This window comes from Saccostrea cucullata, unplaced genomic scaffold (assembly GCF_032062105.1).
Source record: "Saccostrea cucullata isolate Sc308-1 unplaced genomic scaffold, CSIRO_AGI_Scuc_v1 ctg6010, whole genome shotgun sequence".
Classification (NCBI taxonomy): Eukaryota; Metazoa; Mollusca; class Bivalvia; order Ostreida; family Ostreidae; genus Saccostrea; species Saccostrea cuccullata.
The window spans coordinates 1-22,500 of NW_026928830.1; the positions used below are offsets into that span (position 1 = coordinate 1).

The window sequence follows — 22,500 nt, forward strand, 5'->3', positions numbered from 1 at the left end:
AGCATGCAAAGTATGCTTGGAAGAACTCTGTGTATGCTCTGCTCACATTTCGTATTGCAGCAATGGTTTGAGTGTGATTACTGGTCTTTATCGAGGACCTATATACTAAATCACCTTTTATTCATGAGAACTTTATTTTCGCATAATTACGCAAGAAGGTATGCTCTCGAAAATTTCAATCCTGTGTATAATAGAATTCCTTAAGATCATATAGAGTAATAGCCACAATTCATGAAAATTTTGTCTCGCTAATAAAGAGTCAATGACTATCTCGCGAAAATAAGGTGTCGCGAAAATTAAGTGATATACAGTACTTTATGTTCATGTCTTAATGGTAGAAATAATACAATATGTGACTTTATTATGTCATATTATTATGTCATTTTACCCTTTCACTGCTAGGAGGTTTTTACATGGAGCGAAGGCAGTGACATTCTTGGAGACGACAGACTTGATACAGTACATGCTAAACACCGATTGGTTATTCCATTCTCAGCTACCAGCTGTTCATCTTCTGAAAAAGAAAAGTAAAAAAAAATACATTTACAATACAGAACCTACCAAATACAAAAATAGTATAAATGGTGGTTCCATAATTCTGCAAAGGAAAATTTGATCAGGAACAGTGGACATTACACCTTTAACCACACCGACAACCTAGAAGTTAGAACAACAGCTGGTAGGTGAGCATGACTTTCCGTGTGGCAGAATGCAATGTCTCCTTACAACACACATAATTTATTATCCTCTTTGCAATTTATTTGTATCATCAGTTGCAAAACAGTTCCACCCTTCAATAATTAGTTTACGTCTCCAAGTAGATACTTACAAAGGACATGCAAAGTACACACGAAATTTTTGTTTACATAACTGGACCACACAACCGGATGCTTAGTGAAGGAAACTAAAAATAAAACCAATGTCCTACAAGGTTTTTCCGGATTGAATAACGTGGAATGCTGTCAGTATCCTTTCTTCTGTTTACATTTTGAAATGATTATATACTAGTAGTTTAAGTTAATTTAACATTTTATCTGAAGCATTAAAAATTACAATGCAGAGTACAGGGGTAGATATAATTCAATTTGCCACCCTCCCCGACAAACTACTAAACTGTGTACATGCACTTTCAGCCTCTGGGTATTTCCTCAAAATTTGCTTTAGAGGAAGTGTAAAACATTATTAGGCACTATAAAATTGTACATAGGTCTTTCATTTAATGAAACTCTTAAATTATTCAGAAAATTGGGGGGGGGGGAAGCTAGGAATATACCTAAATGCTATATACATGTATATATCTCCGGTACTTTTAATTTATTTATATATGATTACAAACCAACAGGATCGATGATTTATAGTTTAAAAAACAATTTGAATTCTGTTTTTTTTTTTATAATACACTCTTCCAAATAATCATTGGTCAAAATTTACTCCAGGAACTTAGCTTTTATTTCAATTTTGATTGTGATTGTTTCATAATACATATGTACCTTAATTAAACAGCTGTTAAAGAAATAAATTCAAAGATGTCTTTGACAGACTCTATAGACCTCCAATCTTTTTCTATTGTACCGGCCCACTTCAAGATCCACAAGGATGTACACGTCTGTTTTCTGTTTCTTGAAACATTTTTGAAGTCTCTGTTGGCATTTTTCAAAGCTTGAGCGCATAATTTTAATTTTTAAAAAACATATATTTATTCCAGCATCATTTTTTAACTTTGCTTGATTTATTGCGATATCAATTAAAATAATTCCTTGAAATATAAGATTTACACTTAAGTTTACAGATTTCTACATGTAAGTTTGATTTTACAGTAAGATATTGGTCATTACAAATTTTAGTCCATAGAAATTTGTTCAGGACAAATACAATAAGTAAAGAAAAAAAAAATTGTTGTTAAAATATTTTAATCTTCCATTTTATAACTACCGTATTATAAATAATTGCAATAAAAAAAATCATCTCAACATCACATAAAAGTTTCACTTCTTTTCACTAAGTTCGTTAAAATCTGCTCCTCTCCAATAATTTCCATATCCATGGGATATAATAATCCTGTAAAAGGAAAAGAAATATATCTTTAAAATCATAATAACATTTACACAAAGTGATTTTTTTTTTTATTTTCTTACAATAGCCATTTCCTTTTAAAAGAGAGAGAGTAGTGTTGTAAAGTAAATGTTGTCAAGGAAATACAGAAAGTTAGATTGATAAATCTACATGAAAACATGTATTTAAGCAATCTAGAGTTTCATGACAATTTTCTTTTAACTTGGCTTTATGTAAAGCAAACGTGTCTGTTCCTGGCACTTTGCTATCAGCACATTTTATTGTACAGGATAGTTTTCCAATAATTACATTACATGTACCTTTGTGCCATTTAATTCAGTTAGGACCTGAAAAATAGAAACAACCAAGTGTAGAAAAAATAAAATGGCAACAGTCTATAGGTGCTGTTTATAGTATTGGGTGAATCAATCAATCAAAACAAGAGGCCCATGGGCCACATTGCTCACCTGAGTAACTTTTTTTCAAAGTAAAACTTAGATTCCCTATTGTGACCCCATCCCATCCTATCCCAAGGGGTCAAATTTTAAGTATTAAGAATCAACACTATGCAGGGATGCTTCCACATAACTTTCAGCTTTTCTAAACCATTGGTTCTGGAGAAGAAGATTTTTCCCTATATATTTCAGTGTTAAAATTGGATTTCCTATTGTGGTCCTGCCCTACCCCTAGGGGTAATGATTTTAATAATTTAGAGTTTACACTTCCCAAGGATGCTTCCACATAAGTTTCAGCTTTTCAGACCCAGTGGTTCTTGAGAAGAAGATTTTTAAATGACCCTACCCTATTATTGTCATTATCTCCCCATGTAAGGGGACTTGGCATTTCTTTTTAACAATTTAAACTTCCCTTCACCCAAGGATGCGTTGTACCAAGTTTTGTTAAAATTGGCCAAGTGGTTCTTGAGAAGAATTTGAAACTGTGAAAAGTTTACACACAGACGGACAGCTAGATGGACGGACGACAGACAATAGGTGATCAGAAAAGCTCACTTGAGCTTTCAACTCAGATGAGCTAAAAGCTAGTCTCTGTTTTATAATGTTGTCTCTTATGTCAGAGGCCATTTTAAGTTTTTTTCCCCTAAAAAATCTCTTATACTTGTCAGCCATTTCAGCTCATTGGTAGATATATATTAATATCATGAGAAAAAATAATTTAGAGAAACGGAGGCAGAAATAGTTTAAAACATGATCAAGGAGAGTGATTAAATATTTACCTGTAATCAGTAAGACTAGTAGTTTTATAGTGATGTAGAGCCAAAACAGTGAGAAGAATACATTGCCCAGCCTGGGACTGGAATGGTAATGGTAGTACTTCTGCTGTGTCCTGTAGTCGCCCCAGGGATTACCCCTCGGGTTTCCTCGGGATGAGTACTGATGGAATTCTTTATACAAGTCATCATACGCTTGACGTCTCTTTTCTTGGTTTCTTCTGATCATCTCATCATACATTTCCTCCTGTCGACGTTTTTGTTTTACCCAGTCCCTGTAAATGTCCTCTGCACTCTTGGGTGGGGTTCGGCTTTGCTGTCTGTAGTAATTTCTCACAAAATCATCTTCTGAAGAAGATCCTGCACCGCGAGTGTACCTGACAAAATTAAGTTTAAAATCAAGGTATGCAAAAAATGATTTTTTTTCCAAACTAACTTTTATTTTAGTCATGCTGGTAAAAAGAAATTTAGTGAGCAAAATTGAGAAAAAATTCCAACCCTCAACATAACCATATGCATAAATGTGTAATTGTTTTTAATGTATGTAGTAAAGGTACAGCTTCTACAGATACCTGAAACATGTATGTGCACATAAATTAACTTAATTTTATTACATTAATTTTATTCTATGGGAACCTCTGACAGATGTACAGAATAAGAACAGGGGCTTTTTGCATACATGTAAATGGCCTTTTGATAGATCAGAAGATTTTTACTTTTAGTACATAACTGTGATCTCAATGATCTGTAATTTCAGCTACCCGTAATCTGTCCTGTCACCGATACATGCTACACTATCAGGTAATGTACAATGGCTATACTAACAAGTAAAGAACAGTAACTCTGTCAGCTGCATTTACATTTGATACTTATACTGATTTGTAGATCCAGTGTGGTATAAATATGTACTGATGGTATATACATGTTACAATGTAGATCCAGTATGGTATAAATATGTACTGATGGTATATACACATTACAGTATGGGGTACTATAAATATGTACTGATGGTATATACACATTACAGTATGGGGTATAAATATGTACTGATGGTATATACACATTACAGTATGGGGTATAAATATGTACTGATGGTATATACACATTACAGTATGGGGTATAAATATGTACTGATGGTATATACACATTACAGTATGGGGTATAAATATGTACTGATGGTATATACACGTTACAATGTACTCACAGGCTCTGACTGATCATGTTTGACTCACTGTGTACTGTAGGTTTTCCTGTAATGTTGTCTATTTTTGACTCACTGTGTACTGTAGGTTTTCCTGTAATGTTGTCTATTTATCTTCATGTCATACTCAGCTCTCCCTCTGGGGTCATTGAGGACATTGTAAGCTTCTTGTAGCTGGACAAACTTCTGCTGAGCCTGAGGATCTCCAGGATTGGCATCGGGATGATACTGAAACAATGTACAAAATAAGTTAAATTCCTGACTAAGGAGCAATAGTATATAGGAAAATATACAACATTCCAACTAATCAAGAGAGACTCATGGTTACATCATGGACAAGAATTATGACATTTTTAACATACAAACATCAACAATACAGATTCTAACTAGTCAAGACAAAATGTTAAATTCTCGAAAAGATTTATGACATATAAGCACAGTCAAAAACATCTTTTGTGAATTTACCCGGTATACAGGCATTTTTTTCTCCATTTGACAGGAGTGACATAAAACATTTTTTAGCACTGCAGAATAAAAGGCATTGTTGACTAAATCAATATGTGTACAGTCATATTCTTTGTTAAAAAAAATCTCATATAAATCACAAAGCAGGACATATTGTCTATATGTCAGTTGTCATTCTAATTACCTTTTTGCATAGCTCTATATAAGCTGCTCTGATTTCCTTGGCACTGGCCTGTTTCTGGACTCCCAGCACTTCATAGTGGGTTTTTGACAGGGAGGGGGAGTAGTGTCTGACATTTGTAAAGAAAAGCAGGTTTTCAAAAAGCATAAATTTCTTTATATTTTTGAATACTGTATAAAGGGAAATTTTCAACCCAATTTTGATATGGCCCCTTTCGTTCTCTTCATGATTTGGCGATTTTAAATCAAGGCAACTTTAAAGAACAGAGCATAATTTCTGAAAACAAAGTCCAAAAATGTATACTGTTATCTTTTAAACTTATTTCTTTGTTCAACTTATTTACTTTTCCACCAAGATTGTCAAATTGAATGTGCATACAACTTGAGCACCCACAATTATTTCATCATAATTTTGTAACTGAACTTTACAATAAAAATGAACTGGTTCCCCCTTTCATATTCACCTTAAAATAAGCAGCCTACATGAAGAAAGATGTGTATGCAGAGGCCCCTTCACTAAACATGGTGAGTGTAACATAATTTATGTCAACATCTTCACTGGCCTGCAATGAAAAATAATTTTAAAATAACATTACATGCATAACTTACTGTTTATTTTTAAAGTATAAACTGGTACTTCATTTATGCATATACCTCTAAGATAAAACTAGGGGTACTGTGAGCAGTACGCTCACCAAATGATACCCCGCCTCCCATATGAATTTAATATAATAGAATGCGTTCCATGTTTTCACAATGTAGCAAAGTAAACACGGGCGATAACTCGTACTAGTGCATTTACTATGAACAGTCCAGAGAGTTCCGAACGTAAATATGGCGTGTAAATTTGAAGTGAGAAAAAAAACGTTGAGAAAATTAGTTGAATGTTCGTCTTTTTTTAGACTAAACTTTAGGTTTAAATACTTACACAGTCCCAAAAAGGTTTGTTATGATTAATTTGGAAGTTATTTTCAGTGCAAATCCCTTTGTATTCTTCAATATCGTTTCGGAGCAATTCTGCAATTTTTTGCTACATTGCGAGTATATGGGTGGTATTCTAACTGTGTGAGGGCTTGTCCCGAGACACAGTTAGATTATTCTAACTAAATGGCAATATGTAATGAAGATTCTGTGGAAATCTCATAAAATTTAATTCAGTGGTATGAGAGGAGTTGTGGATAAGAGATTGTTACCCAAGTGTAATAGACAGACGGACGGACAGACGGATGCACATCCTGATTACTATATACCCTCCTGCTTTTCAAGCGGGGCGCATAATCAGGAGGCACATATCATGTTGAACTGTTACAGCTATAAGCAAAATACATGTGGAATGTAAATGACAATACTTGCCTTTGATCTCCTGAATTATACAGATACGACCAAATGCCGTATAACATTTTAATGCCCTAAAATCTGAAATACGTTTAGTCGTTCTGCAAAGATAGATACACGTTTGCAAAAGCAAATTATGCAATACGCAAATGTTATGCCTCTGATTACAAGTTACTTGACTTGACACCCACCTGTTATCGTTTCTTTAGCGAGATTTGTTGTCCTTGTGTCAATAAACCAGAATTACTATTCCTTATGGCATGTTTTTCTACAGGAAAAATATATAAAGCGAATGTTTAGTTTACCCAAACCCTTGAACAGTTCAACCCCATAACCAGAAGTAGAAAGTGTAAAGTTAATAACAAAACCCATAACAGTCGAACTTCTTTCCCGGACTGTAAACGATCGACGGAGAGACAGTGATAAACTTGTAAACATTACTGTTTCAAGGTGATTGAATGTACATAAACCGTATTATAAGTCGTTTGGTGGATGCATAATGGACTAAGGTATACATGACTTGATCATTTTAAAGATTAAGAACTGAAATGACCAGATGACAATACACTAAATGGGTACAAGTCAAAACGGCACCTGGTGAAAACGGCACTTAGGAAATATGCAAAACGGCACTTGAGAGTAGTCAAAACGGCACTTTAGAAAAGTCAAAACGGCATTTTTTTATTTTGAGAATTTGCTATTGTTTATACAGAAAATGGATCTTTATATCACATTTATGGTAATAAATGTGCATATTATTATTGGTAAAAATGTGTTTTTTTTTAAAATGACTAATTCTGTAATTCATTTGAAAATTATTATACTTTTGTACAGTGGTTAGATTTTTTAAATGTACTTCTTCTTTAAATTACATGTATCATTTTTATTATATGTCTATTATTTTCTACAAAAGAGATCAAATCCAAATTATATTATTATGATCCTTTGAAATTTAAAAATTAATAGTATTGCAAATATGTATGTGTCACCCTGTTTTGGGGGGTGCCAGTCACAGCTGACTAATTAGAAGCCAGTTGAGTATGTTTACTTAGAATATACTTGTAGGAATAAGAAACATTGTACCATAGTTAGGTGTGATTTCTTTTGTTAAAAGTGTGGGTTTTCTGTACATAACCCACACTTTTCTATAACTCCGCCCATCGAGTCGGGACAAAAGGACTATTTATAAAACGATCGTGCACGGTTTTAAATGAAACATGTTATACCAAATTTAGGAGAGTAAAAAGGAGTAAAAATTTTCAATTGTATACAGCATTTTGTAATAAATAACAGTTAAAAACGGCCATTAATACTTCACATACTTTAGTTAAAAGTGAAGTAAAAACTTCAGAAATCGCTTGAAATAGTGAAATGACCAGGGTGACGTTAGCTAAGTAGATACTAATATATCGTTCTTTTGATAACCAACAAAGGAAACACGGTACATACTTGACGTAAAAGCAAGTGTACACTACTGTACTTAAATAACATTTTCGATTGCGGATCTAGCCGATCAAAGATCTAATTTTCATTAAAATGAAATATACACAACCCCTAACAAAAATTTCAATCAACGTACCACTGTGCACGGCAAAGTTTGTATCAGGTTTACAAAAATTTAAGTTAAACCAAGTTCATAATAAATTTAAATTACTAGTATGTAATTTTGACGATTGAAATTTACGAGAAAAAAAATCATATCAAATTAACATATATCATTGAAACCAAACTCGTTATTTTTTCAATTACATAAATCAAACTTTTTAAACGGGCCTAGATATGTTTCATTTTTATGTCGCTTGCGTGGCCCAGTGGTTAAAGCACCTGCCCTAGAGCCACAAAATAAGGAGTTGAATCCCACTGTGGGACGTGGAGATCTATAAAGTAGAAACAGAGGTCCCGTGTCGCAGAAGGTGTTGACAGGAAGATCCCTTGCTGCTCAATGACCTTGAGTGCCGAGTCTAGGGCAAAATTTGTAGCAAAATTTGAAAAGTATTGTATACAAATCACTTACCCTATATTCAATGGACGTGGTCAGAAAGACACGAAGAAGCGTAAAATCATATAAAATCCAAATGCATCTTTGAAACAAAACCATGAAAACACTTAATGTTACAATCACACGAACCAGTCCGACCGATTCCTAAGCTGACTTACATATGAATGATTTTTGAAAACTATGGTACAAGTCATTTACCCCATATCACACTGTTGGTTATGTGTAGATACCCGATGGGCGTGGTCATAATGACACGAGGGAGCGTATATCACACTGTTGATTATGTGTAGATACCTGTTGGGCGTGGTCATAATGACAGCTCGGGAGCTACGCTCCCTCGTGTCGTTATGACCACGCCCATCGGGTATCTACACATAACCAACAGTATGATATGGGGTAACTACTACAAAGACCATTCACACCTCCCCTTCAATAATCTGCTGATCCTCAATTTGCAATCATATACAGTTACTATTGTGTATTCCTGACAATTTGTCAAAGGGATTGTACACAAGTTAGAAAAACTTTAACATTCCGCTCTAAACTGTACATAAAATCTGAACAGCAATACAATATTTACTATTAAGTTTTTTACAATTTGAAACCTATACACAGAAGAACAAAATCATTTGTTGTTTTTTTTTTAATAATTGAAGAATATCAATTTATTTATATTTAATAATTGATTAAATATTAAGATGATACAATTTGATGTTGATATTGTTACACATAACAATTTCTACAGATGATAACATGATGCTGTTATTGTTTGTAATCTTGTCTTGAAAATAACGTTGTATAAAAACAATGCTGTTACTTCATTTATTAAAAAAAGGAGACTAAAAGATGAAGATACGGATATTTCAAGGAATAAAATGAGGAAAAAATCATTTCAAATTTGGTATTCAAATGTATGAATCTGTGGAGAAAAGTATGTATATGCATAGGTTCATACAGAATTTAATCATATATATATCACTGAGATTTCATTAAAAAAAACTTGTTACAGTGTATAAATGAATTGTTTCCTTGGAAAAAAAGGACCCCCCAGAAAAAATTGTATAATATTATATATGTGGCGGTCAGCCGGGTTCGATCGCCGGTAGCCAGATAGCTCAGTTGGTAGAGCACCTGACCGGAGTTTCAGGGGGCCCGGGTTCGAATCCCGGTCTGGTCCGCTGCATTTTCTCCTCTCCCGTTACATTTGGTGCCGTGCCATGCCCTGGAATTGACAGGTGAAAGACCTGCCAGGGATGAGCCTGGGTTGGGGTCTTTGGAGGGCCAAAGACCTTTAAGGAGGGAGGAATGTGGCGGTCAGCCGGGTTCGATCGCCGGTGGCCAGATAGCTCAGTTGGTAGAGCACCTGACCGGAGTTTCAGGGGGCCCGGGTTCGAATCCCGGTCTGGTCCGCTGCATTTTCTCCTCTCCCGTTACATATATATACTCACACACAAATATATATCAATATATACTAGTATATCAAATTATCATTGCATATATACTTTTTTCTATAAGTGCCGTTTTGACCAAGTGCCGTTTTCACTAAGTGCCGTTTTGACCAAGTGCCGTTTTGCATAATCCAGGTGCCGTTTTCACTAGGTGCCGTTTTCACCAGGTACCGTTTGAACCATAATTCCACTAAATGGGGTGCGTCGATTTACCCAAAAGGACCCAAAAGGAACCCAAAAAGACTAAAAAAGAATATATATTAACATAAATTTCCATTGTTGCAACTTTTCTTTAAAGCCATATATGGCGTAACTGATCAAAAAAATATATTTTTGAAAAATACAAAATTAAGTAAAGAAAAATAGTTACGGTAATGCATTTAAATTAAAGCTTTTCATACAATTCTGAACACAAAGAACACCTCGTTTCATCTAATAATACAATTTTATCTTCTCTGTAATATGTTATTTAAATCTTTTGTATTTTCTTCCGAGTCGGAGAAAATTCCGAGAATCCAAATTAAATTGTGATATCTTTATAACGCAATTGACTTAGATTTTGTAATTTACGGAAAAAGGTCTATCTTTATATAAAGTAAAGTAATGATACAAATAATAAGTTCTTATAATTTTAGTCTAATAATTTTCATTGTACATACGCCATATATGGCTTTAAGAAATTACATACGCCTTATATCTAGTGTTGTCACGATGACCGATTTATAATCGATGATCGGTCGGAAAGGCTGTCGATTTTAGACGATCGATTGGAGATTTTAACAATCGATTAATTGGTATATTTCAGCACATATCCTTTTTTTTTTTTTTTTTTTTTTTTACAGTTTGCTCACTTTTATTTCAAGAACAGACTCTTGTTATCAAAATATATATCTTTCAAGAGTTGTCCTTTACTATTTTAAAATACATGTACATACTTAAAATCTGTTTAAAATAAATCAAAAGATAATGATATTTGTATTTCTAAACTTAAGAAACTAAACTACTTGTATAAATAAAATATATTAATTTTCAGTATTTGGGGGAATTCAACTTGTCATTTGATACGGAATCACAAGGATTTGCCATATTAAATGTCTTATAACAGTTTAAAAAATTAATTCCATATACATTTTAGATGATCATGTAAATTAAAACCTGATCTACCAATGCTTACTTTTCCCAGTCCAAGTAATTTCTAATCATGCAAAAATCTGTATTACTGAAATTGTTAATCAAACTGCATATATTTACTGTTTTTAGAATTTCAATCTGTACAATTAATGCACCTTTACTTACATTATTTAACAATAAAATTCTAAATTTTATAAAATCTATTGCCTATTTTATGCAAAGGGTTACCGATTCGATTATTAGCCGATGATCAGTTGGTTAAGGTCAACCAATGCTACCGATTAATCGATTCTGATTTTCAACCGATTTGACAACACTACTTATATCATGTATCATGTCAAACACCAAATCTGATCAGATATGCTTTGTTGTATTTTTGCTGAAAATAACAAAGTATTTATATATTATATTTCTAATACTACACGATTTTTGATGAAGAAATTATTTTTATTTTTTGACTTGTTCTTGGCATATGGTAGCACGGGTGGGTGGGGTTGGGGATCCCCCCCCCCCCAAAAAAAAAAATAAAAAAAAAATTGTTTATCTTTAATAAAATATCAAAGTGTTCACTGAATATCCATTTATTCTCTTTATTTCAAGTCCTTTTGGGCAGTTTTTAATTTCCTTTTGGGTCCTTTTGGGTAAATCAACGCAATTCATACGAAATGCATTAATTTCAGCGAGATGTCGTAGGGATCGACTGAAAAGTGTACGTCAGACCAAAATTTTTAGTCTCTTAAACGATATCTCGCTGAGATTATAAATGCATTACTCAAGTGATATTGCTCTCTGTCAGTCTGATTAAAGCCAGTCCCCTTCTCCTTTCTCGATGAGTGAAAGGAAATCGATCAGAAGCAGGGGCTGCATGGTTTTAATCAGACTAGTACTGGCTCTCTGAGTGACTCAATGTTAACTTGACATAGACAGAGACTGTGATAGGGCCTTTGACCTTTGAGGTGTATGCAGTAACAAATCAATCAGACGTGTATGATGCTGTCACTTTCAGGAATATCCCATTGGTCACTGAACATACTAAAGTTACAGGTGCTCATCCAGCATGAAAAAGTTCCCTAATTACAATACTTATTAGATGTAAATTTGCAGCCCTCCTGCATGTAGCTGGCAAGTAGTGGTGTCCAACATGAAGGATAGCTTAATTATGCTAGATTAATTAGATCTGGTCCCCGGGTAGGCTTGTATTTGTAACAGGAGAGGAGAGAATTTAATTAATGCAGTGGACAAGACCAGGATTCAAATTCAGGGGGCCCAGGTTTGAATCCTGGTCTGGTCTGGCCACCAGAGAAACCCAGCTGACTACCACATTCCTCCCTTCTTAATGGCCCCCATAGACACTGACCCAGGCTCATCCCTTGCAGGTCTCTCACCTATCAGTTTCCTGGCATGGCACAGCACCAAATATAACGGGAGAGGAGAAAATGCAGTGGACCAGACCAGAATTCGAACCTGAGCCCCCTGAAACTCCAGTCAGGTGCTCTTCCGACTGAGCTTTCTGGCAATCAAACCCGACTAATTGCTACATATATTATTGCTTGTACATGTGCCTAGTCAGTAATAGTGATGTAGTTATAAATTCTAAATGATTTCTTTAGAACTGTGTATTTTAATAGGGTTTTAATTTTTTTTGCTGCAGGTTATAAATTGTTGATATGTATAATGCTGGACCAAAGTGATGTTTGCTGAGTCTACATGTTCATTACCATACAAGATATTTCACAGAGTTTCTCCTAGCCAGCTTTGCTTTCTGAGGTATGCATTGAATCATTTTCTTACTCAAGGATGAGCTAAAAGCTATGAGAGTTGAATCCTGGTGTTTTGCGCAAAATAAAATCCTGAAGTTCATTAACTTTAAATTATGTACAATAATTCTGAAACTTCATAAAAATTGTTACAAAGATAGATAACATAGTTGGTTCAGTAAATGTTCAACCAAGCCTCTTTCTTTAAAGTGCAATCATTCTTTATCCTTGTAAATTAGATAGCTGGACTTAAATTGTTCTTGCTGTCAGATCTAATTTACCAGTATTTGAAAAAAATATTAAATTATCTAACTGGGTCAAGTTCAAGGCAGAGGCATATTAGCTCATTGTCACAAAACACAGCCTTTAAATGCAAAATCCTCTGAGTCTCCCAGTTAGAAGGAGAGAGAGAGCTATGAGCCTAATCCAGACTGTGGCTTTAGATGCATGATTTATCTATGTGCTGATATGTGTGTATATAGCTCTCTTGAATGGACTGCTGTTTGAAATGTATAAATATTCTGAAACATCTTTTGTTTTTAAGGAAATGTTCATCACTGGAATCACAAAATCATTACCAGATTCTGGGGATAGATCAAATGGCGGATAACAAAGAAATAAGGAAAGCTTACATTGCAAAATGTAAAAAGGTACAGTTCTCACACACAATGCAGGATTAAAGGAAGCTAGAAAATTTTAAGAAGCATTGACCTTGACCCCTTTGTGAATTTTCCAGTTTCATCCAGATGCCAATCCGGGTGACTCCCAGGCCCAGCAGAAGTTCATCCGTTTACGGGAAGCCTACAGTGTACTGAGTAACCCCGCGGAAAGGGTCAGCTACGATGTCCGCTTCTACACCCGAACAAAGTATTAACTCTTGGTTACTGAAGCTTGCTCTTTGTTATATCCCTGTGGAATTTTGACTCATGCAGACTTCTTTTATCACAGACTTTCAAGAAAAGAATGAATGGGCTTAAAGTCCTATTTTGAGTCTTTTTTTTTTTACAGTTCCTCTACCACACTTTAAATAAAGTTAATTCCAAACAATGCAATAGCAAGATGACATACACTTTCTTTTATCTTTCTCATCAACTTTATACTTTAAATGGTTACCTATATATTCTTGCAATTCCATGTGTTAGTGAATGTTTTGATTATTAATTTTTTTGAAGTCACAGGACTTCTACCAATCGAAGACATCATCACACAGAGCACCAGGCAAGGCATAGACCTGAGGACATCTACAGACAATGGACAAACCATGCCAGACAACAGGAGGAAACGTACGGACAGTGGGCCGAACACCAGAGAAAGTATGGGGAGTGGATCAAACAGAATCAGTGGGATGGACAGCAGAGAAAGTATGGGGAGTGGATCAAAGAGGATAAAGGTAGACAGAATTCAAACCAAGAACGCGGAGAATATTATAATGAAGCCTACTATCATCAGAAGTATTACGACATGCAGGGGCCCTTTGGCTGTCTTGTGGATTCTTTCTTTGGGAATAAAGACTCAAAGCAGGCATCATTTCATGAGATTTTCCTGTTGTTTACGTTGATTAATATTTTCACCATCTTGGGATGTGCTTCTGGGATATACCTGATTAAGGATATCACAGAAAGTGCCAGAAAATGGCAGCAAGGTAAGTGGTACAACTTTTAAAATGGACCATTTACATTAATGTATACCTATCTATGATATATACATCCGGCAATATCATATAGCAATTTCAATAAAGGTGAGCAGAAGATAATCAACTTGAAAAGAAAACAATTAAGATAAATCAATATTAGAGTTATCTTCCATATGATGCCAGGTTAAACTTCCATAACACATGATTAAATGAATAATTATTGAAAATGTCATAAAGTTTATATTTCCTTTTTTCAGTGAAGAAATAATAACTCCTAATAGCTGTGGTGTGACTGTGAGGTACAAATATTTGATTCATTTGATGTAAGGTCTCAAAAGATTTTTTAAGGAGTCAAGAGAACAAGTCCAATACAATTTTGACGATGAAGTCAAATAATTTATAATCTGTCTAACACTAGTTAAGTTTTGTGTCCATTTAGTGTGCAGCAACAGGGCAACTTTTTTCATGAATCCTATTGTTAAGTAATTACTGTTGAATGTTTATGGATTTTTTGGGGGGTCCCTGCTACCCACAAATTTACATCCCCATAAAAGTTCATTAAGTAAGCATGATGATTCATTGAATCTATTGTATAAAAGAGTAACCCACAAAAATATGTCCCCAATGACAAGTAAAATTTTGATTGAACATTTGACCCCCGCAAATTAAAACAATTCCAAAGTACATAACCAGTGAATAAAACTCCTAATCCAGTGATGATAATTAATTTTTTTTATAAATTCTCCTATGAAATAGCACTTTAGTATTAAAACAATTAATATAGAATATTGGGGATATATTTTTTTTTTTTAATTATGATTCCGATTTCTTTATTAGAAAAAGACTTACAATGTACTCAAACAATTACATTTGAAAGGGGAGAAAATAAAAGTTTTTTTTTTATTTTCAGTGGCAGTCAACATATTTAATGATGGAGCATGGAATACTCTGAATCTGGTAATATACTTTATACAAGAACACTATACTTTGACAGTATGTATATGTTGTGTGCTAAAGAAGGCACATAAGACTTTCATATACAAGTGTATGAAGCATAATGAACACTGACTTTCTAACAATCACACTATGTAAATTTTTTAAGAATGTAAATTTTTATATAGTTTTAACAGTAATCTTTCAATGTTATGCATTTTTGTTAAATTATTCTTACATATGTTAAGTTTTTGTTGATTCCCTCACTGATAATAAAATTGTCAAAAACAATCTTGACTTTTCATTGAAAATTCAAAAAGGAATGACTATAAGACAAGCCATAGTCAAATTGCAAAATTCCAAGTTCTATCAGAATGCAAAAGCCAGATCTGTATTTGATCAGAAACATTTGGTTAACTGGTTAGCTAAGATGTTACACTTTTTTTTAAAAAAGGTTCTTCAACTGTGCTTAACTTGGGCCATGGCCTCTACAGAAAGAAAAAATTTAGAACAATGACTTTTTTTTATTTCTTCAAAACTTATAACAAATTTTACGTATCACAGTTAACAACTGAAATTTTCATGCAAATAACACTCAACAACAAAATGCAGAGTAATGTACCTCTCTGACACAATCAAAGGCATATCTGTGTCAAACAACAATTTTGTACTTTGTCCTAAAGAAAGTAAAACAGATTGAAATAATTCTTGCACAAGAAAAACAAACTTAAGTATGAATTTAAAATATAAGTGCAATCACCTTTCCAAGAGGTCACTTAATTTTAAATTTCTTTTAGACATCCAACATTTTCCCCAAAAATATCAGCATTTACCCTTAATTATTCATGAACATAATATTTATTGTTAAAAAAAGCCCCCCTCTCCTGAAAAAAAAGCAAACAAAGAAAACTGTTTAGAACTTTCTGTAATGAATATATAAAAAGTACACAAGTATGAACAGGCCAGCCACTTTCCCTAGAGCAGTAATAAGGAACAAGTCCGCCACTGTTAATTTATTCATGTAGTAGAAAGCTCTGGCCTTTATTTCTTCATGAGGATTGAACCCTCCTTGCCCCGCCCATTGCCTGGGGTCGTCCTGTGGATTGAATCCTCCCCATTGTCCGGGGTCGTCTCTGTGACTGTTGTGGTTCCGATTCTGTTGTTGATGCGCGTTAGGACCGGACTGATTTCTACTTTTCCGAATCCAGTCTTCGTACATCTCCTGGTGCTGTTTATAGTACCTCTGTATGACTTCCTGTTCTGACATGTGTTCTGTACTGTGAGTCCTGAAGGTTAATTACAATTGTTTTAATTTTGGTTGTAAACGTGTCATTTGATTGGGTAAAATAGCCTATATGCTGTGACCCATGTTGACTACATCATGACTTGCATCAAAAAGGTATCAGATGATATATTTTAAAATATACAGTTTGATGGCATTTTGAAGGAGAAATTGATTTATTTTCTATATTTTAAAAAATTTATAAGGAATACCGGTAAATTTAATAGCTATCCAAGTTATACAGGTATGACCTGGGTTGAAACAGATGAGCGATAGAAACATGAATACAAATATCAGTATTTTTAGTTACGTACGTTGTATAACTTTTGTTGACCTTGGCCCTTGACTGTAAATCTTTGTACATTTGAACGTCATAACTGGTTCTTTCTTTGGGGTCACTTAAAACGTTGTATGCTTCTCGAAGTCGGATAAATTTCTGCTGAGCTTGTGCATCACCTGGATTCGCATCTGGATGCAACTGAATATAAATATAAGAGTCATTTTATTTCAACAAAATAAAAATAAATTTCAAAAAAAACTCATGAAATGCATTTCATTTTAAAGAAACAAAATTATACGGTTGTCCTCATTTCAACCATTTTGTCTCAAGTTAAAGAGAGCACATTATTGACAGATTCTCTAAAAATTCATAATTAATTTAGTATGTAACATTTTTTTTTATCGCTTACTTTTTTACTCATAGAAATATACGCTTGTTTGATTTCTTTAGTATTGGCTTGTCTTCCCACTCCTAAGATGTCATAATGTGTCAGGGAGGCTGCCGTGGAATACCTACAACAAACAATTACAGGGTATTCATATTTATTGGCAGATTAAAACTCACGTTTAATATTTATATGGAACATGTCATTTTTTCTTTTAAAAATTAGATTGAACACAAAACGAAAAAAAAAATAATGGCAAAAATACTTTAAATGTGTCCATATAAATTGTGAACAAATATAATAAGTAGTCGGCATCTGCCATCAACAAACTTGGAGTTTTGAAACAAAATATAATATGCTTAGTAAACTTGTACATATTGTCTCAAATGCAACAATGTCATTCACATTTTGCTAATGGAATTTAGTTCAAATACTGATGTACCTTTGAAAACAGTTCTTGTTCAAAGATGTCACCTGCCCTTTCACAGAAAATTTTAATATCCAAAAGAAACACATAGTTCTGATTCTTTGCACATGGCTACTTTCCTAAAAATATTAAGACAAAAAAAATCGACTATGTAAATAAATAAACAGTTGGATTTTTAACACATAAAATGCACCGATTTATGATGCAGATCATATACATACTTATTTTAAACTAGGACAACTTTCATCAACTACAGTATCAATGTGTTATACAAAATGACATTAAATAAATGGTGTCATCAAAGACCGTTGTATGAATTGTCCTTATTGAACAATTGACAGCCATTTACCGAATACTGTATCCGACAATACCTTTCAATTCTCTCTCAATTCAACAGACACGACAGTGACTACTAACAGGGACATTTCACTGTGGGTCAAACCGGAAGCAATAATGTGTGAACAATAAATACCGGTGAAGACGCTTTAATTCCGGAAAGTGACATTCGAAATGAAACCTTTGCACGAGTTCTGTATTCCCAAGCAAGAAGCCCGTAACTTTATGGCTTTATACATGAAACAAATGTCAACAATGAAAAATAATGTGTGCTTCTAATGCGTTTGAAGCGATCTGACGTTTCTGTCTAAATTATTCCTGTAAGTGTAACACTCCCACCACCCCGAATCATTTCTACTACTCAATGGCATATCTTTCTTTATTGCTGTAATAGACTCTAATCAATAAATAGATAAATGTTCTTTATTTTTTAAGCTGTTAAGGTGGTTTACTCCCTTTCTGCAAACGAGTTGGGCCAATTATTACTTTTTCTAAATTCCCACTTGAAATGGAATTAATGCTTCCATAATTTCTTTAGTTTCAAACTAATTATAAAATTATAAGATTTACTAACATTAGAAGCCCATTTGAATGCACATTGTTGTATTCCTGGTCCATTCATCTTTCACATCTCAATTTTCATCTTTTATTAAACATTATTGTACCTCTACTGATTTTTTCCTAGATAAAAGTTGGGCAGTAAAATGTGCATAATTCCCAAGAAATCTCTTTGAATGGACTAATCCCAGTGCGTTAATCAAATGAGCCAATCCCTGCTTCGGTAGCAAATTCCCTGGTTATCCATAATCCTCTAGATTTTACTTTTGTATCAGTCTAATATGTTAATGGACTAATCCCCATGTGTTAGTGCGGAATCTTTTTTCTACAAAACAGTGTTCTCAGAACTCTCTTGATCTCTCTCTCTATCACTCTCTCTCGATCCATCTCTTTCTTGATTTCTCTATCAATCTCTTGATCTCTCTATAACTCTCTCTTGATCTCTCTCTCTCTGTCACTCTCTCTCTCTCTCTCTCTCTCGATCTCTCTATCACTCTCTCTTGATCTTGATCTCGATTGATCGATCGACTCCCCCAGTACCTGATCTTGCAAATTATCAATACATGTATAACTCTTAGCTGTTGGAAGAAACTTACACATAAACTTTTGAGTCTGATTACTTTTCATTATCTTCAAATTTCTATTACCTTGGATAGAAAAATGCCATTTGATGATATTTAAGTATTCACAATCCAACAATTTTCTCGCTTTTATTTGATGTGAAACTAACATTAATCTATGAAAAGTACATGTATAGTACCCATAAACATGTATGCATATAATTAAGATTAGCAAACAATACAGTACATTAATTGATTCTTTCTGCTGCCTCTTTTCATTTAAGACATAAACTTTGTTTTGCAAGACTTATTTTCTCAATTTAAATGTATCATATATTTAAAGTCACAAAACCTGTTTAATGCATATACTGACAAGAAAGCATTTAAACAAAACTAGATATGACTGATTATCTGTACTAAATGATACTGTGAAATAATCACAACAGATACAGAATATGAGGTTTGCTAGCTGTCAAATCATCAAAACCTCCTCAAACCGCCTTCAATCAAAAAGACTGTACATGTATGTGTAAGATCTTCATAAGATCTGGATTCACAATTGTGTACCATTACTGTGTACATGTACAACATATCACTTGAAAGATATAGTGTACAGTACGTCACTTGACAGATATTGTGTACAGAATGTCACTTTACAGTGATTTTGGCCGCATTCTTGTCCGACACGGTATACTCGTCCCATTTTTTCTCTGGATCATACGGTTCCCATCGACTTGCTGGAAATATGTGCTTGTTCCTTTCGTACCAGGTTCTGAGACAGACTTTCCCGGCGTGTGATTCGTCCTTCTCCACTGAAGCATCACTAAGCAGCCTCACGTCGTCATGAACGTCAAAACTGAACAGTGGACCACTTTTACCCCGAGCCTTGGTAACAATAAAATCATAGAATGTGTAATGATGGGGAATGATTAGGTCCTCTTTGACGTACATTAACTGGTCGACGGAGACAACTTTGAGGTCGTTAAATTCCCGTCGGAGTGTCTCTAGACACTTCTGTAGGAACTGCTGGATGCTGTTGCCCTTCTTCATCCTGGCCTGCCGTCTGTGTCCCGACCCATCCCAGTAACTGTACGTTATGTCAATCTCTTCATTCTTCATTCTCTCCTGCTTTTCCTCCCATTCCTGGCGAAGCTGTTCCCTGAAAAATGTAAACATGTTTATAGAAATTTTCTAATAAACTCTGACAAGTATCTCTACTTAAAGTAGAAAATAAGCATTAAGAATTGAATCTAACAAATAGATTTATTCAACTGATCAACTGGAACTGTTAACTACCCTAAAACAACTTTGATTAAAATAACAATATCATTGTGTATGTAACATTCATATGGGATATAAACACACAATGAGGAGGAATAGGCCGGATTTTTCCTTTCAATTGTAGATCATTTAGATAAGCTATAATTATAGAAAGCTGATACCTGAGCTGTTTAGATAAGATAATTATAGTCTAGACAGCTTATACCTGAGCTTGTTTAAATAATTAAAGACAGCTGATACCTGAGCTTGTTTAGATAATTATAGACAGCTTATATCTGAGCTTGTTTTCATAAGCTAATTATAATTATATACAGCTTAGGCTTGAGCTAGTTTAGATAAGCTTATTATAGATTACTGATACCTGAGCTTGTTTAGATAAGCTAATAATAGACGACTGATACCTTAGCTTGTTTTCCTCTTCTTCTCTGTCACGATCTGGCAGGAAACTCGTATCTACGTCAGGATTCTTTCCTGTAAAAATTTTTATCCAAAGTAAGTATGCTTTTAACTGTATGATGTTGGTGATTAAAATAATGTGAGATTGCCAATTCAATGTTGTTTCTAAAGAGTATCAACAAAGTCTGTTAAGAACCAAATTCAAATTTAGGGAGAAAATGGTGTGATAAGTACCAAGCCTTCGTTTCTTTTTTATGTCCTCCTCTACTTCTTTTTCTATTTCCTCATCCTCTTCCTCCTCTTCCTCTTCATCGGGATCAAAGGAGAGACTGGCAATCTGAAAATTATGTTATGATTTTGTAAAAGTGCATGTCGTCTTACAAGAATTAAATGCAGGTTTAGCATATGAATAGCTATTCCTAAATGTTTACCATAACTGCCTACCATTAGGAGTTGCAACCCACTACATCTTTGTATTGGTTGCACCAGAAGGAGATGAATTTTGATTAACATTGATGCAATGATTTCAATGCAAATTTAAGAAAAGGAACCTGTTTTTCTTTACCTTCTGTTGTTCTTTTTTCTTCTTTCTCTCCTTCTCTTTCTCTATGAGTCGGGCCTGAGCATCTTTCTTGGCTAACTGTGACTGTCGTTTTTTAATCACATCTTCCTGCTTTGCTTTCATTTCATCCAGTGTTACAAGACCTAACATCAAATCATTTTAGCATTGTAACTTACTCATAAATGTAATACATGTAGTTATAAAAGAAAAAAAAACACATTTAATTAATGTCTTACTTTCTGAACATTCACAGTGAGACATTCCACATAACCAATAAACAATGTTCAATGTTATTTGTACATTTAAACTCAGCATCTTTTTTACTTAATTTTACTTCTTGGAAGCACAATAGCCATGACATTGTGACTTACCTATGGTATTAATCTTGAACTGTTGTTCCACTGTGATATGACTTACCTATGGTATTAATCTTGAGCTGTTGTTCCACTGTCATATGACTTACCTATGGTATTAGATTTGAGCTGTTGTTCCACTGTCATATGACTTACCTATGGTATTAGACTTGAGCTGTTGTTCCACTGTCATATGACTTACCTATGGTATTAATCTTGAGCTGTTGTTCCACTGTCGTATGACTTACCTATGGTATTAGATTTGAGCTGTTGTTCCACTGCGTCATAATGAGAAGCAAACTTATTCTGTATGCTCCCGATCTTCAGTTCGTCCTCGATCTTACGTTTCCGAGTCTCTATCTCCTCTTGTTCTTTCTGACGTTTTTTCATTAAAATCTGGGCTCTTCCTCCTTCTGATGCTGCCCCCTTGTAATGTGCCATTTTTCTTCTTCACACAATCTCTCACTCTATTAAATACAATACATACAGTAAAACTCGTTTAGTACGAACATGGATATCGCGATTTCACGGATATAGCGAAGTCATCTTGGATCCCAAGCTATTCAAATTTACTGAATTTCTTATATGGTTATAACGAATTACCGATATAGCGAAGTAATTTCAGAGGTCCCAGCGACTTCGTTATAACCGAGTTTTGCTGTACTGTGTTACACAAAGAAATTCTGGAAGACTGGTTTAATATGAGATTTCCTCTGAT

The 22,500-nt window shown here is 34.2% G+C and overlaps 4 protein-coding genes across 6 annotated transcripts; 1 reads left to right on the forward strand and 3 right to left on the reverse strand.

The window, feature by feature from the left end:
- Window positions 1-1,895: 1,895 nt before the first annotated feature.
- On the reverse strand, window positions 1,896-6,820 carry LOC134278859 (dnaJ homolog subfamily A member 3, mitochondrial-like). Its single transcript, XM_062761163.1, has 7 exons — window positions 6,653-6,820; window positions 5,591-5,689; window positions 5,131-5,236; window positions 4,558-4,709; window positions 3,287-3,657; window positions 2,373-2,399; window positions 1,896-2,058 (listed from the first exon to the last, which is right to left on the reverse strand). The coding sequence occupies exons 2-6, from the start codon at window positions 5,662-5,664 to the stop codon at window positions 2,389-2,391; spliced, it is 714 nt and encodes a 237-aa protein (XP_062617147.1). The 5' UTR covers window positions 5,665-5,689; window positions 6,653-6,820; the 3' UTR covers window positions 1,896-2,058; window positions 2,373-2,388.
- Window positions 6,821-6,871: 51 nt separating this feature from the next.
- On the forward strand, window positions 6,872-15,647 carry LOC134278856 (dnaJ homolog subfamily C member 4-like). 2 transcript variants are annotated; one of them, XM_062761160.1, is made up of 7 exons: window positions 6,872-6,970; window positions 12,691-12,806; window positions 13,341-13,446; window positions 13,533-13,663; window positions 13,969-14,438; window positions 14,687-14,728; window positions 15,340-15,647. In XM_062761160.1, the coding sequence occupies exons 2-6, from the start codon at window positions 12,730-12,732 to the stop codon at window positions 14,695-14,697; spliced, it is 795 nt and encodes a 264-aa protein (XP_062617144.1). In that variant the 5' UTR covers window positions 6,872-6,970; window positions 12,691-12,729; the 3' UTR covers window positions 14,698-14,728; window positions 15,340-15,647. The 2 variants fall into 2 exon arrangements, with proteins under 2 accessions (XP_062617144.1, XP_062617143.1); XM_062761159.1 differs by lacking the exon at window positions 15,340-15,647 and having other exon boundaries at window positions 14,687-15,194.
- Window positions 15,648-15,866: 219 nt separating this feature from the next.
- Window positions 15,867-18,179, reverse strand: LOC134278857 (dnaJ homolog subfamily C member 4-like). 2 transcript variants are annotated; one of them, XM_062761161.1, is made up of 5 exons: window positions 18,108-18,179; window positions 17,752-17,855; window positions 17,334-17,436; window positions 16,959-17,122; window positions 15,867-16,648 (listed from the first exon to the last, which is right to left on the reverse strand). In XM_062761161.1, exons 2-5 carry the CDS (start codon window positions 17,823-17,825, stop codon window positions 16,276-16,278), a joined length of 714 nt encoding a protein of 237 aa, XP_062617145.1. In that variant the 5' UTR covers window positions 17,826-17,855; window positions 18,108-18,179; the 3' UTR covers window positions 15,867-16,275. The 2 variants fall into 2 exon arrangements, with proteins under 2 accessions (XP_062617145.1, XP_062617146.1); XM_062761162.1 differs by having other exon boundaries at window positions 17,752-17,847; window positions 18,108-18,139.
- A 1,147-nt stretch (window positions 18,180-19,326) lies between these two features.
- LOC134278860 (protein FAM50A-like) lies at window positions 19,327-22,249 on the reverse strand. The gene is made up of 5 exons (XM_062761164.1): window positions 22,031-22,249; window positions 21,433-21,572; window positions 21,102-21,204; window positions 20,873-20,942; window positions 19,327-20,349 (listed from the first exon to the last, which is right to left on the reverse strand). Exons 1-5 carry the CDS (start codon window positions 22,221-22,223, stop codon window positions 19,839-19,841), a joined length of 1,017 nt encoding a protein of 338 aa, XP_062617148.1. The 5' UTR covers window positions 22,224-22,249; the 3' UTR covers window positions 19,327-19,838.
- Window positions 22,250-22,500: the final 251 nt, after the last annotated feature.

Coding starts and splice junctions, on each gene's coding strand:
- LOC134278859 (XM_062761163.1), bottom strand. CDS start 5,664: ATGTTACACTCACCATGTTTAGTGAAGGGGCCTCTGCATACACATCTT. Junction 5,237..5,590: donor TGTAGGCTGCTTATTTTAAG/GTGAATATGAAA, acceptor TACAAATGTCAG/ACACTACTCCCCCTCCCTGT. Junction 4,710..5,130: donor ATATAGAGCTATGCAAAAAG/GTAATTAGAATG, acceptor ACATTGTTTCAG/TATCATCCCGATGCCAATCC.
- LOC134278856 (XM_062761160.1), top strand. CDS start 12,730: ATGTTTGCTGAGTCTACATGTTCATTACCATACAAGATATTTCACAGA. Junction 12,807..13,340: donor AGCCAGCTTTGCTTTCTGAG/GTATGCATTGAA, acceptor TTTGTTTTTAAG/GAAATGTTCATCACTGGAAT. Junction 13,447..13,532: donor ACATTGCAAAATGTAAAAAG/GTACAGTTCTCA, acceptor TGAATTTTCCAG/TTTCATCCAGATGCCAATCC.
- LOC134278857 (XM_062761161.1), bottom strand. CDS start 17,825: ATGTGTTTCTTTTGGATATTAAAATTTTCTGTGAAAGGGCAGGTGACA. Junction 17,123..17,333: donor ATATTTCTATGAGTAAAAAA/GTAAGCGATAAA, acceptor ATTTATATTCAG/TTGCATCCAGATGCGAATCC. Junction 16,649..16,958: donor GTCAACAAAAGTTATACAAC/GTACGTAACTAA, acceptor ATTAACCTTCAG/GACTCACAGTACAGAACACA.
- LOC134278860 (XM_062761164.1), bottom strand. CDS start 22,223: ATGGCACATTACAAGGGGGCAGCATCAGAAGGAGGAAGAGCCCAGATT. Junction 21,205..21,432: donor AGAAAAAAGAACAACAGAAG/GTAAAGAAAAAC, acceptor CATAATTTTCAG/ATTGCCAGTCTCTCCTTTGA. Junction 20,350..20,872: donor GAAGAGGAAAACAAGCTAAG/GTATCAGTCGTC, acceptor TACATTTTTCAG/GGAACAGCTTCGCCAGGAAT.